At 58.2% G+C, this 14,525-nt stretch overlaps 1 protein-coding gene across 1 annotated transcript; it reads left to right on the top strand.

Moving 5' to 3' along the window:
* Positions 1-1,922: 1,922 nt before the first annotated feature.
* NID2 (nidogen 2) lies at positions 1,923-13,527 on the top strand (the record flags this gene model as incomplete). The annotated part of the gene is made up of 21 exons (XM_079537502.1): positions 1,923-2,117; positions 2,732-3,022; positions 4,867-5,099; positions 5,222-5,571; positions 5,758-5,907; positions 5,991-6,236; positions 6,421-6,621; positions 7,087-7,311; positions 7,397-7,540; positions 8,079-8,207; positions 8,296-8,439; positions 8,516-8,635; positions 8,714-8,929; positions 9,917-10,153; positions 10,275-10,496; positions 10,588-10,757; positions 11,265-11,394; positions 11,509-11,680; positions 12,251-12,408; positions 12,652-12,775; positions 13,404-13,527. 21 exons carry the CDS (start codon positions 1,923-1,925, stop codon positions 13,525-13,527), a joined length of 3,981 nt encoding a protein of 1,326 aa, XP_079393628.1.
* Positions 13,528-14,525: the final 998 nt, after the last annotated feature.

Here is a 14,525-nt window from a genome sequence, read left to right as displayed (position 1 = left end):
GAAGTGCTAACCCCCCACCGAGGGATCAGTCACCAAGAGTATCTGCTTCCCCACAATGTGACATGGGTGCAAGCAGATCATCTCCATCCCTGTCCGCAGCTTATCTCCATCCTCATCCACAATCCTGTTCCCATCCCTCGTTTCCCATCGCCAACTCCATCTCTTCCTCATCTTCATCTCCATTCCACACTCATCTCCATCTCATCCCCATCCTTCTCTCTATCTCTCTTATCCTGTTCCCAACTCTATCCCATTCCTATCCTATTCCCATCCCATCCTCATCCCCACCTCATCCTCATCCCCACCTCATCCTTATCCCTATCCCTATCCTTATCCCTATCCCTATCCCTATCCCCATCCCCGCCTCCATCCCCATCCCTCTTATCCCGTCCCCAACTCCAGCCCACCCTCATCCTCATTCTATCCCCATCCCCACTGAGGCAGGGAAGGACACCCCAGCTGGGGCTCCCCTCCCAGGATGAAGGCACAGCTCCAGCTGTTTCCAGCTGCCTCTTTTTTATCCATAGGAGTTCCCAAACAAGCGGTGCTGGTTTTACCAAGGGGGCAGAAGAAAAGCCCTTTTTAGCATCCTAAGGACTATGGGGGAATGCCCCTGCCCCAACAGAGAGGCCCTGAGGGCTACGGGCCTCTAAACACTGCACATCCCTGGCCAGGGGACAGAGGCACAGGTGGGGACATCCTGGTGCCAGCTGCAGCCATTTTCCCCTGTGAAAAGTTCATCATACAAACAAAAGTGGACTTTCAGAGAGCAGAACTGCCAGCTGCGCCCAAATGTTCCACTTGCCAGTTTCCATTCATTCTGGAAAATGGTTGTGTCTCCGTGTGGGGTTAGAGAGCCTAAGACTGAGGTCCTAAGTTAATTTTCTCCTTAAAAACACATCAGTAGCCAAACGTGAAACAGCTGTGGACACCAGCTGCAAACCATCCCCTGTGGGTCTTGCGGGGATGAGGCTGAATTCGACCCCACTGCAGGATTGGGGGTGCAGGGAGGGGAAGGGCTGTGGGTCTGCTGCCCCTCTGGGAGTTGCTTGGGTATCCTGGGTGCACGGGAGCTTGGGGAGAAGCCCTCCTCTTGGCACCTGCTGGAAGGCTGTGGAGCTCATCCAGCTGGCCCTGCTCGCTGCCTTAATGGTTTTCCATGGCCAAGGCTAGGCGTTCCCCTCCGGGTGCCGACAGCGGGTCGGGATGCAGCCCGACGTCACCCCAAAGCTCTGGGATCCTCGCGGGTGCGAGCTGGGTGCAGGACGCGGGTTCTCCCAGTGACGCGGCCTCACCTCCGCCGCGGGGACAAGCTGAGGGCGTCCCGCCGCTCCCCCATCGGGGATTTCCCACCGGAATGCCGCGGATGTGCCGCCGCGTCCCCTCTCCCCGTTATCTGCCCTCCCCGTTATCCGCCCTCCCCGTTTCGTGCCGTCCCCGCAGCCTCTCGGGACGGACGCGGCGCTACGTTGGCCTCGGGCCAGGGAAGCGCTCCAGGGCGATGCGCGACATTTGTTTGTGCGCTTCCAGCTTTTCCTCTCCCCCCACCCCCTCCAACCCCCCGCAGCTCTCCTGGGGACACGGAGTCATGTTTCTACCCGGCTGCGGGGAGCGGAGGGAAGAGGGAGGCTCGGGGCCCCCCAGCCCGGCCCGGCCCGGCCCCAGCTGGCGGCAATCCCGGCTCCGGGGGCGGCCCGCGGTACCCGGCCCGGAGGGGGATGGGGATGAAGGAAGAGGAGGAGAAGGGGGGGCCGGGAGGGGCGCACAACCCCGGGTCGGATTTTGGGGTAAGCCCCCATTGGCCGGCCCTAAGCTCTTGGGATCCAATGGCAGCGAGGCCGCGGTTTGAGCCCGCCCCGTCCCGCCCTGCCGGCTCCGGTCCGTCCCGTCGGGGTCCGCTCGGCTCCGTTGCGCTACGCGGGATGCGGGCAGCGGTTGCCGTGCTGGCGGTGGCCGCGGCGGCGGCGGTGGCGGCGCTGCCGCCCCGAGCGGAGCTGCTGCCCTATGGGGCGGCTCACGGCGACGGTCGGCTGCGGCACGGGGACGACGAGAGCTCTCCCGGAGTGGTCCTGCGGCCCCCGATGCGCCTCTACGGCCGCGCTGCCCGCCGCCTCTTCGTGAGTCCGCGCGCTCCGGCCCTCCCTCCTTTCCTCTCTGTCCTTCCATCTCTCTTCCTTCCATCAGTCCGTCGTTCCGTCCCTCCATGCCTCCCTCTGTCCCTCCACCCCTCTGACACTTCCTCCGTTCCTCCATCCTTCTGTCCCTCTTTTACCGTCTCTCTCTCCTTCCCTCAATTCCCATCCCTCCCTCCATCCACCCCCTTTCTCCTCAGCCCTTCACACCCACCTTTCCCATTCCCTCTCGCCCCAGCACCCCTACACGTGTCTTTCCTGCACCCACACATTCCTACACTCCTCTCGTTCTTTCCGTCCTCTGCCCACCCCATGCGTCTCATCCGCATCCATCCTCCAGGCCTTTCTCCTCCCTGCATCCCACCCAACCCTCCTCCTAGGGAACAAGGAGCCCTTTTCCCCTTTCCCCCCGCAGCTGTTCCCTGCCAGCAGCTGGCTCTGGCCTTGGAGCAGCCCGAGAGGTCTTTGTTTGGGGCCACGCGGCCTCGGGGCTGTCAGCGCCGTGCTGCTCAGGCTGACACACGGGATGGAGGTGGTGATGGCAGGAGGATGGTGTCCCCTCCCCGGCTCCCCAACCCCCTGTGCTGCTCTCCTCACAGGTGGGCACCAACGGGGTCATCTCCAGCCAAGATTTCCCAGGTGAAACCCAGTACGTGGACGACGACTTCCCAACAGATTTCCCCGTCATCGCTCCCTTCCTGGCCGACCTCGACACCTCCGGGGGCAGAGGGGACATCTACTACAGGCAGGACCACGCTCCATCCGTGCTGGAGCAGGCAGCAGGATACGTGCATGCTGGCTTTCCATACACCACCGGCGCCTTCGTACCCAGCAGCGTCTTCATCGCCACCTGGGAGGATGTGGGAGCCCACGGGGAGCCCCCTGGAAAGGTGGGGTTGGATCCCCAGTGTTGGGTCAGGATCACGGAGCCGTCGAGCCGTGCAGCCGTAGAATCGTAGCACTGTAGAGTTGTGCACTCATAGAATCGTGGAAATCACAGCATTGAGTTGGAAGGGACCTTCAGTGGTCGCCTGGGATGGGTTTCCCCAGTGCAACACCCAAAATGGGGAGGCAGGGCTCGTCCTCTTCGCTCGCTTGTAGCGTTGGGTTTGTCTGTTGGCGCAGTGGTGTTTTAGGGAGCTGTATTGCATTCCCCACCCCGGCACTGATAAGGCTCAGATCCACAGCGCTGCCTTTCTGTGCTGAAGCTCTCTCCAAAAATGTGGGGTGGGAGCCAATGAGCCACACGGTGACGGTAATGGTGACGCTGTGCCACCAGCAGCCCATCCCCGCACCGGGGCCCTTCAGAGGCGGAATGGGGAGAGCGAGGAAGCCAGCGGGGTTTGGAAGGAAGCAGAGCACATTTTTTCCTCTTATTTAAAACTTGGGAAAGCAGCTGAAGAAATGCCATCGGAGGCCTCGCAGCGACCCTGCGGACGGCAGCAGAGCAGCCGCGTTTTCTTTGCCTAATTGTTTTCTTCCTCTCCAAGCAGTTGGATCAGGGAGCGGAGCGGCTCGATGGAAACTTTGCTTTAGGAGCCCCGAAATTCAGTTGGTGCATGACCTGCACCCTTAGCAAAAATCGCTGGCGATGTCCCCAAAGCCCAGTTTTTGCTCCCCGTTCTGTGCCACCCTCCAGCTCGCGCTGGGGCTGGGGGCTGAGCTCGCATCAAGGATTTGCCTCTCCTTGCCCTGTGTCACTCGATGCCAGCGCATGGCTGTCCCCAAGGGCGATGCGTCACCCCCCCTGTAATGCGTGGGGAAGGAATCCGCCCCGGGGGGGGGTCTCACCCCCGGCCTTTTGGCTGCCTCTGCGGGGTCTGAATGCCCGAGTGTGAGCTGACAACAGAGCTCTTTGTGCCCCTGCTGCTGTGCGTGTGCTCTGCATTGCAGCCCTGGGGGTGCTGTGGATTCTCCGCTGGCTAGTTAGGGTTGTGCTCGCCCCCCGTGGCCCCTCTGCCTCCCTGGGGCTGGCACGGCCCCAAGGCTGTAGCACGTGTTTATAGCACGACCATAGGGAAGGCAGGAGCACGTGTGTGTTTTTTCCAGAGGAAACCAAGTGACATTTGTTCTCCCATAGGAATGCAGCTGCGGGTTTTCCCGCGGTGCTGATGGGGAGGTGGAGGGGGCTGCTGGGGTTGGGCAGGATGGAGAGATGGGGATGGGAGCAAGGGGCTTGCAGGTGCCTGGGGTGCAGCCGGTGGGCTGTCACCTCACTGCATGGCAGCTCCAAGGAACCTCTCTTGGGAGGTTTCTACAGGGCAACAAAGGGCTTTTTGGAAGAGTTCTCCTGTTTGCATGCATTTTTGGGGCGCTGTCACATCCCCACCTCCCTCTTTTGGAGGGTACAGGGCATTCAGGATGCACCCCTATGGGTTTCCCCATGATGCTGGGACATGGTTAGTGGGGATGGTGGTGATGGGTTGCTGGTTGAACTTGGTGATGTTGGAAGTCTTTTCCAACCTTAACAGTTCTATGATTCTATGCACGGGCATGGTGAGGACGGGTTAATGGTTGGACTTGACAATCTTGGAGGCTTTTCCAACCCTCATGATTCCATGAGTGGGCATGGTGGGTATGTGTTGGTGGTTGGACTCGGTGATCTTTGAAGTCTCTTCCAACCTGGATGATTCTATGATTCTGTGAGTGGCATAGTGGGGAACTCGACATTCTTGGTGGTCTCTTCCAGCCTTAATGATGCTATGATTATGTGATCTCTCCATCCTCCTGGCAGCTCAACACCTTCCAAGCCATTCTAGCCTACAATGAGGAGGACACCTACGCCATCTTCCTCTACCCAGAGGGTGGCCTCCAGTTCCTGGGCACGCGGCCCAAGGAGTCCTACAACGTGCAGCTGGAGCTGCCAGCCAGGGTGGGCTTCAGCCGCGGGGACGGCGACGATGGGAAGCGAGAGGGGCACTCATACAACGTGGCCAGCAGCCAGCAGGAACTGCAGCGGCTCGAGCGGTGAGTGGGGATGGCGGACAGGGAGCAGCCCCATTCCTTGGAATAAGGCCTTGGGGACCTTCGGTGTGCCCACATCCCCTCCAATTGCGATTATACATACACAAATGTGTGTGCCTTTGCAGGGAGAGCAACGTGGGGGTGCCCGGAGTGTGGGTTTTCCATGTGAGCACCCTGGAGAACGTGGAGCCGAGGAGCGGCCCCGGTGCAGCGCTGAGTTCCGTGCCGCGTGGCACTGATGACGCCTCGTTGCCCACTGAGCTTTTGGCCCAACCTGGCTTGAGGACAACATCACCACATCCGCATCCTGCGCTGCTCAGCATCGTCCCCTCAGGGCTGCCCGCGTCCCCATTGGGGCAGGAATGGAGCCCCAGGCTGCACTCCATTGGGGATGCTCCTCAAGGCCACCCCGTGTCCTACAGCTCCGGGCAGCACGGTGTGGGTGTGGAGGAGGACGTGCACTTTAACACAAACGGTGAGAAGGGCCTTTTTCTTGCAAGCTCACCTCTTCCCAGGGGGGCATAAGTTGGCACTGCTGCCGCCTCACAAACTCCCTGAGCCCAAACTGGCTGCCTGGGAGCTGTGGCGCGGTGTCTGCAGGCAGCGAGCCCGGTGGTGGCTCCGTCCCCTTGTCCTCAACCCACCCTCTGCTTCTCCCCAGTGTTCACCTACAGCGCGGGCAGCAGGGAGACGTGTGCCCAGCACCACGGGCGCTGCTCCCCGCACGCCTTCTGCACCGACTATGCCACCGGGCTGTGCTGCCACTGCCGGGCTGCCTACTATGGCAATGGGAGACAGTGCCTGCCTGAAGGTACGTGGGGTGGGCGACGTGGAAGGGGTGTAGAGCACAGGGTCGGGTGGCCAATGCCAGAGCTGCTTTGTGTCTCCATCCAGGGGCCGTGCACCGACTGAACGGGAAGGTGAGTGGCAGCCTGGTGGTGGGTCGCACTCCTGTCCGCTTCCAGGACGTCGACCTGCACGCCTACATCGTGGGCAGCGATGGCAGAGCCTACACAGCCATCAGCAGGGTGCCCGTGCCCGCTGCCCATGCCCTGCTGCCCCTGCTGCCCCTTGGAGGGCTCTTCGGGTGGCTCTTTGCCCTCGAGGAGCCCGGCTCTGAGAACGGCTTCAGCATTACAGGTGAGCAGAGATGGGGGCTGTGGGATGGGGAATGAGTTTTCCTCGCTGCTCTGATGGGTGTAACTATTGGATTCAGCTCACTGTGTCACAGTCACAGGCGCTGTTGGGTGTTACAGAGAGGTTTGGGGGCATTGCTCCCTGCAGCATTACATCCAAATCTTATACATTTTGCTTTCCTGCCCAGGTGCTGAGTTCACCCAGTACCTGGAGGTGACTTTCTACCCTGGGGAAGAGCAGGTGCACATCACTCAGACAGCCGAAGGGCTGGGGGCAGACAATTACTTAAGCTTGAGGACCCACATTGAGGGCCAGGTGCCTTTTGTCCCAGAGAGTGCCAGCGTCCACATTGCTCCCTACAAGGAGCTCTACCGCTACTCCAGCTCAGGTATGAGCCGTGTATCCCAACTTTTTGGCCCTGTCTTTGGTTTTTCTTATGTGCCTCATTTAGATCAGCCCCCACATAGTTGTGGGTGTCCCAGAGAGTTGGAAATGGCTCTAAGATCCCTTCCAACCCTACCCTACCCAAACCAAACCAACCCTACTCAGCCCTACCCCATCCAACCATACCCAACCCAACTCAACTGTACCCAAACCAAACCAACCCTACTCAGCCCTACCCCATCCAACCATACCCAATCCAACTCAACTGTACCCAAACCAACCCAACCCTACTCTGCCCTACCCAGCCTTACCCAGTCCAACTCAACCCTACGCAACCAATCCAACCCATTCCCCGACTCCATGTTGAACCTGTGATTCTATGATTCAAAACACCCCATCCCCATCACAATTCCCAACATCTGAGACAGCCGCCGGTGCCGAAGCTCATGTTCTAGAGTTCCCTTTGCAGCTGTGACGTCCTCTGCTCATCGCGACTACGTCCTCACCTCGGGTTCCACCAACCAGACCCTGTCCTACCGCCTGCACCAGAACATCACGGTGACAGGCTGCCCACACGCCCGCAGCCGCCTGCCCACCGTCCAGCAGCTGAGCGTGGCACGTGCCTTTGCCCTCTACGATGGCCACGAGCAGGTCCTGCGCTACGCCCTCACCAGTCGCATCAGCTCAACACATGGTGAGCACGGCAGATACCTGTGTCAGGTGGAGATAAGTTTATCTCAGCGTTTTTTCCCGTGCTCACGGTGCTTTTTGCCGCTCAGATGATGCTGAGGTGCCACCGGTGAACCCGTGCCATGATGGCACACATGCGTGCGAGGAGACGGCGCGCTGCCAGCCTGGCACAGGGCTCGGCTACACATGCGAGTGTGCAGCCGGGTACCGTGGGGATGGACGGGGCTGCAAAGGTGAGGGGGGCTGTGTGCCTTCAGGGGGCTTGGTGCATCTCCCCAACCCCCCATTTGGGGTGCTGGTCAGAAGAGCTGCTGGTGAATTACAAGGGAAACTGAGGCAGAGGGGCTGGGGAGTCCCAGAGGTAGAGGAGGGCTGGAGGTGACCAAGGAAGTGGGGATGGAGGAAGGGGCAGCCATGGGATGGGCACTTTGGGACAGGATGGCCAAAGCACCCAGACCCCAGCACACCAAAACTGGGGGCTGTGTTGGGTGTAAAGTCTGTTCCTATGAGAGTGGTGAGGTGCTGGAACAGCTGCCCAGAGAGGCTGTGATGCCCCGTCCATCCCTGGAGGTGTTGAAGGCCAGGTTGGATGGGGCCCTGGGCAGCCTGGGCTGCTGTGAAATGGGGAGGTTGGTGGCCCTGCATGGCACAGGGGGGTTGGAGCTTCGTGATCCTTGAGGTCCCTTCCAACCCGGGCCGTTCTGTGATTCATTCTGTGATTCCATGGGTGCCCCACCACCACCGGGTGCCCGGTGTCTCTCCTTCCTGCAGATGTGGATGAGTGTGAGGAAGGCCTCAGCCAGTGTGGCCCATTCTCCATGTGCCTGAACGTTCCGGGCAGCTACCGGTGCGAGTGCCACAGTGGCTACGGGCCGGCTGAAGATGGGCACGGCTGTGTGTGTAAGTGCCAGCCTCACCATGTGGGGCACCGCGTCACCGACCCCAGCATCCCACGGGGCTCTCCCCATCCATCTTTGTGTCCCCACAGTGCCGACCCCTGCAGCTGACCCCTGTGAGGTTGGGAGGCACCCCTGCGCTCCAAGGGACCGGGCGCGCTGCCTGCCCCGCGCCGGGGGTCAGCCTGCCTGCGAGTGCCTGCCCGGGTACGCCGGCGACGGCCGCATCTGCTCCGGTACGGGCAGGATGGCCGGTGTGGCGGGGAGATGCTGGTCGTCCTGCCCCATCTGACCACATCCTGCCTTGCACAGATGTGGATGAGTGCACCCTAAACCTTTGTCACCCTGCTGCCATCTGCTACAACACGCCGGGTTCATTCTCCTGCCAGTGCCAACCCGGCTACGAAGGCGACGGCTTTCAGTGCACTCATGGTAAGGCTGCGGCGCGCATCCCCATGCCTCAGCATGGTGACCCCATCCTCACTGCTGCTGCTTCGGATTTGCCGGCAGCACAAAGCAGCACGCAGCGGTTGACGCCGTGTGAGCACGAGCGGCTGTACCCACGGACACCAGGACACGTGCCACAGTGTGACGAGCAGGGCAGCTACCGGCCCCTGCAGTGCCACAGTGGCAGCGGGCACTGCTGGTGCGTGGATGCCTCGGGGCAGGAGATCGCTGGCACCAGGACGGCAGCGGGCAGCACACCGCCACGCTGCGGGAACCCAGGTGGGTGCTGCCTTGCTGTGCTCAGCACGTGGGGATAAGGGCTCAGGACCTTCATCTGCATCTCTGTAGGATCTCTGTAGGATCAACTGAGGAGGTGGGGATCGGATCCTTTGGCATTTCTATCGGATTGATCAAGGGGATAAGGGTCGGGTCCTTTGGTGTTTCTGTGGGATCGACAGAGGGCGTGGGGGTCAGGTCCTTCGTCATTCTTTTGGCACCAATGGAGAGGATGGAGGGCCGTGTCCTTTGGCATTTCATTGGCATCTCCATGGGATTAGCATTTTGTTGGCATCTCTACTGGGCTGATGGAGGGGATGAGGTTTGAGTCCTTTGGCATTTTGTTGGCATCTCTGTGGGATCGGTAGAGGAAATGGGGATTGGATCATTCGGCATTTTCTTGGCGTCTCTATGGGATTGGTGGAGGGAATGAGCTGGGTCCTTCAGCATTTTGTTGGCATCTCTGTGGGATTAGCAGAGAGGATGGGAATCAGGTCCTTTGGCGTTTTGCTGGCATCTCTGTGGGATTGGTGTAGATAATGGGGTTCAGGTCTTTTCGCATTATGTTGGCATCTCTGTGGGATTAGCTGAGGGGATGGGGTTGGTCCTTTGGCATTTTCTTGGCATCTCTATGGGATCAGCAGAGGAAATGGCCATTGGGAACTTCAACATTTCCCTGGCATCTCTGTGAGATTGGCATGCACCTACGTGCTGGGGCAAAGCGTGGCAGGCTGCGTGATTGTGCTGTGCAACAGAGGAGGCTGAGCGGGGCCTAAATCCCCACTGCCATTATTGCCTTGGCCTCCAGCAGAATGGGGCAGGGCAAGAGGAGGGGACCCTTCGCAGGTTCTGCCAAATGGCTGTTTGGGCATCTCAGGAGCTCCTGAGTCATTAGGGCCCCCTGGCCCACAGGGTTATAGCAGCACCGGGTGCCCAGCTCCAAGCTGCCCCCTGGCCTCCTGTGTGCCGGAGGTGTTTCTCTGCCCGCAGGTTCCTCCCAGCAGCTGACACCATGTGAGCACGAGCGGCTGTACCCACGGGCAGTGCCACCGGGCCCCTCACCTGTGGGCAATGGGCACGTGCCACAGTGTGACGAGCAGGGCAACTACCGGCCCCTGCAGTGCCATGGCAGCACCGGGCACTGCTGGTGCGTGGACAGCGCGGGGCAGGAGATCGCCGGCACCAGGACAGCACCGGGCAGCATGCCGCCGCGCTGCGGGAGCCCAGGTGGGTGCCATAGAGCTGTCCTCCCCAAAGCATCCCAGCCTTGTCACCGGAGCCCCCAGCGAGGCTCCAGTGAAGTCCCTGCACGTGGGCAGGCGGGTGACGGTCACCATTCCCGTGCCAGAGCCCTCGGAGCGTCCCCCAACCATGTGTGAGCGCTGGCGGCAGAGCCTGCTGGAGCACTACGGCGGCAGCCCCCGCGGCGACCAGTACGTGCCACAGTGTGATGCACAGGGCCACTTCACCCCACTGCAGTGCCACGGGGACAGCGGGTACTGCTGGTGCGTGGACGAGAGCGGCAGGGAGATCCAAGGCACGCGCTCGGAGCCCGGCAGCCCCCCGCCATGTAAGAGCTTTGGGACCCCGCGCCCTGAGCGCCATCCGCCCCGATGCGCTCGCAGCCATCTCTCTCCTCATCCCCTCTGTGCTGTGCCCAGGTCTCCCCAGCGTTGCACCGCCCAGCGTCCGGCCCTCGCCGCGTCCTGATGTGTCCCCGCCAGCTGCAGGGACCTTCCTGCTGTATGCCCAGGGCCAGCAGATCGGCTACCTGCCACTCAACGGCACGCGACTGCAGAAGGAGGCAGCCAAGACCCTGCTCTCCCTGCATGTAAAGTATCGCTGGGGATGGGGCTTGGGAAGGGGATCTGGGGCTTGGGGTAGTGGCCAAGTAGCAGAACTCTCCAAAAATTTGCCTTTTTCCTTGCTCTGATTCCTCTGGGAATGTGTCCATTCCAGCCTGGCCAGCCTGACGGAGAGAAACTCCCCAGCACGCTGGGAAGCAATACTCAGCCTGCCAAAAGCCCTCCCTTCCCCCTTGCTGACGGTTATCCTCGGGCTGGCCTCGCTGTTGCAGAAATCTCTCCTTGAGTCCAAGGATTTCAGTCCCAGCTGGACGTGGGTGTGCGCCTGCAGCAGCTGCCTGGGAGCCCTGCTGCAAGGGGTCAGTGGGAGGCTCGCAGCCAGAAGGATTTTGCTAGGGAAAAGGGATCTGAGCATCAGTCCCTATTGCTGCACCTCGCATCGTGCCCCAGATGCCGGCTGCTGGGATGAGGGTACCCACCGAGGATCCCAGCTGTGATCCAGGCAGGATTTCACCGTGTCTCTTGCAACCCAGGGCTCCATCGTGGTAGGGATCGATTACGACTGCCGGGAGAAGACAATCTATTGGACTGACGTGGCTGGGCGAACCATCAGCCGGGCAAGCCTGGAGCCAGGCGCTGAGCCGGAGACCATTATCAACTCAGGTGTGTGCCCAGCTCTGCTGGGTCCATCCTCAATTGTCCTCCCTCTGGCTATGGGGATGGCGGTGCACCGGGATCCACGCGTCCCCATCACTGAGCACCTCACCCCCCCTGCAGGGCTCATCAGCCCCGAGGGGCTGGCAGTGGACCACCTGCGCAGAGCCATGTTCTGGACCGACAGCGGCCTGGATAAGATAGAACGAGCGCAGCTGGACGGCTCGGAGCGGAGGGTGCTCTTCGACACCGACCTTGTCAATCCTCGGGCCATCACAGTGGACCCCGTCCGAGGGTGAGAGCCTTTTGTCTGGAGGTTCTGCAAGACTCTTTTAGGATGGCATTGGCACAATTTGCAATAGGAGTTGTATTTGGGGGAGTGCTTGAAGTGGGACTGGTTACTCCTCGCAGTACCAAGACCCCATCCTGGCCCTGGGAGCAGCTCTCCTGCACTGCACGCCCTGCAGGAAGGACTGGCTCTGTTCCCCCTCTCCCTCCTTTCATTTAATAATTCAGGGTTTGGCTAAACCTGCTGTCTCAGTGTCGGGATTAGTTCTAAAAGCTTTGAAATACAGTGTTTGAAAACACAAGCCGTGCCCCTAGGGTGCTGCTGCGATACGGAATGTGCTACTCCTAAGGCTCACCCTCGTCTAGAAGCTACAGTTTGGGTCGTAAACAAGTTTGACATCATTCTGGTTTTCTTTTAGTGGTTTTTCAGCTCAAATAAAGATCTATTCCAAGCAGCAGAAGGGAAAAACCAGGCCTCCCTTCTGATAAGAACCAGTGCTGTAGTGAAAGCCAGTGTTCTCCTTCCTGTCCTTACTGTTGCGTGTCCTGTTTGCTCACTATATAATTATCTCCCAAGCAACCTTTACTGGACGGACTGGAATCGAGAAGCACCGAAAATTGAAACTTCTACCGTCAGTGGAGCCAATAGGAGGGTGCTGGTGAACAAAGACATCGGGCTGCCCAACGGCCTGACATTCGACCCCTTCTCCAAGCTGCTGTGTTGGGCAGATGCAGGTAACTGCTCTGAGGATGGACCAGATGAGTCCACTAAGTGGGAAGAGCAGCTCAGTCTTTATCCCGTTGGTTCCTGCACGCCACTCCATCCCCTTCCACTGTCCTGGTCCAAAAGCGTGAGTGGGTCGGGGGGATTTGCAGCTTTTGCATCCTTGGGCTGAGAAGCTGCTGCAAAACCAGTGGATCCAGTGAGCGTGTGTTTATTTGTTTGCATGGCCTGGTAACCCTCTTGCTTTTGACAAGGAACGAAGAAGCTGGAGTGCACGTTCCCTGACGGAGCAGGCAGGCGCGTCGTACACAACAACCTCAACTACCCCTTCAGCATCGTTAGTTACGCCAGTCACTTCTACCACACCGACTGGAGACGGTAAGGGGAGAAAACCCACTCCAGAAGGGGAAAACAAGTGCTGAAAGCCGGGCCTGAAACCTCATCAGAATCCTGGCTTCAGCCCCTCTGCAGTGCCATGCTGGGCAGCAGCCGCTTGTGGAGCTTCCTTAGTGCACAGGAGAGTTGTTCAGAAACAACTCCATCTTCCTGGGAGGGATGGAAATGGTGCGGTTGTTTTTTCTAACTAGGACTTGGCTCAGGGTTTTGAATTCAGATTAAGTGAAAGAAAAGATGCTGTCCTCAGTTGTTCCCTCTCCTCCCCCCCACCAAAAGCATCGGGGGTCATCAGGACCTCGCCTCTATTCCCCCGCCAGCTGGAAGCTCTCAAACTTCAGTCACATCTTAGCAGATTATAACAAACACTTAAGTGCTGGCCGCGCTTGGACGAGGCTCTCAGGGAGATAATCTCTCCTTGGAAGGCTGGCTCTGTGATTCTGCATCACCAACGTGCTGAGTGAGCCGCACATGGAAGTCGTGGGGCACGTTGCTTTTGCTTTGCTCTGCAGGTGTTCAGTCCTCTCTTTGTAGCTGTCTCTGTCCTTCACCCCATGTAGATGGGATAAAAGAAAAAAACCACACAGTTACAGGGTTTTTCCTCTATCCACAGTGATGGTGTGATTGCTGTCAATAAGGAAACCGGCTCCTTCACTGACGAGTATCTTCCAGAGCACCGATCTCATCTCTATGGAATCACAGCAGTTTATCCCTACTGCCCTGGAGGTAAAACATAAAAAAACCCCAACCCCTTTCTCTTGCATTAGATGGCAGACAAGCTGAAGAGATCAATTTCTCTCTGCAGCAAGGAAATAGCAATGACAACTTCACACCTAAAAGGACCTCAGACCCAGAAAACTGTCACTGCATACGAGGAAGGGGGAAGCCCTTCGCTAAGGCCAACGAAGCAACCTTCCGTCCTGCCAAAGATGATGTGGTTTTGAACTTATACCTCAGGTCTTTACTACTGTATTTTTTTTTTAAAGTGAGAAATATTAATATTGGAAGAAATGGTCCTGTGAATCTTAAGGCCATTACTCTAACTCTTGCTCATGCAAGCAAATTTCAAGTGTAGTTTTCTTACTCAAATGCTTTGTTTTATTGGAAGAAGAATGGATTTTTAATGGTGTGACAATCTGACCATCAGGTCCTTTTATCCCAAAACAAGCACAAATGGGAGGTCTGGGATGCAGTATCATCAGATCTAAGTAACCCACAGCCCTGAAGCCAACCGCGTGCGTTCAGAAGTGTGCAGAACAGTTTTGTGATACAGCAAAGGTGCTGAAGTTCTTCCAGAAGACAGTTCTGTATTTTCAACACTGCCTCAATGCATGTCTTTTAGTATTTATATTAGAAGAATATGCTAGAAGAATTGATCTGTTCATGCTTGTTGGTCCCCCAAGTGCCTTCATAGACCTACTCACCGTAGACCAATATGTGTTCAGAAATACACTTTAAGTTGTTATGCTTCACTTTTTCTAGGTTATTTCATTAATTGAATAAAATGGTTACGTTTCCTTTTGGATTTAGTTTTTAAATGTTTCAGTCATAGGGCAGACAGCAGACAAGGAGCAAGCAAGGCAGGAGCAAGCTGGCTGTAGGGCAGGACCTCAGCGAAAGAGCCTTTATGAAACACTCCCTTTCTCCACTCAATGCCAAACAATGGGGAAAAGAACAAAAAAACAAGCACAAAGAACCATCTTTGCCAACACACAGCTAATGACAACCATTTGTT

This window comes from Tetrao urogallus, assembly GCF_951394365.1.
Source record: "Tetrao urogallus genome assembly, chromosome: 6".
Lineage (NCBI taxonomy): Eukaryota > Metazoa > Chordata > Aves > Galliformes > Phasianidae > Tetrao > Tetrao urogallus.
This window is presented reverse-complemented; position numbering and strand designations above follow the sequence as displayed.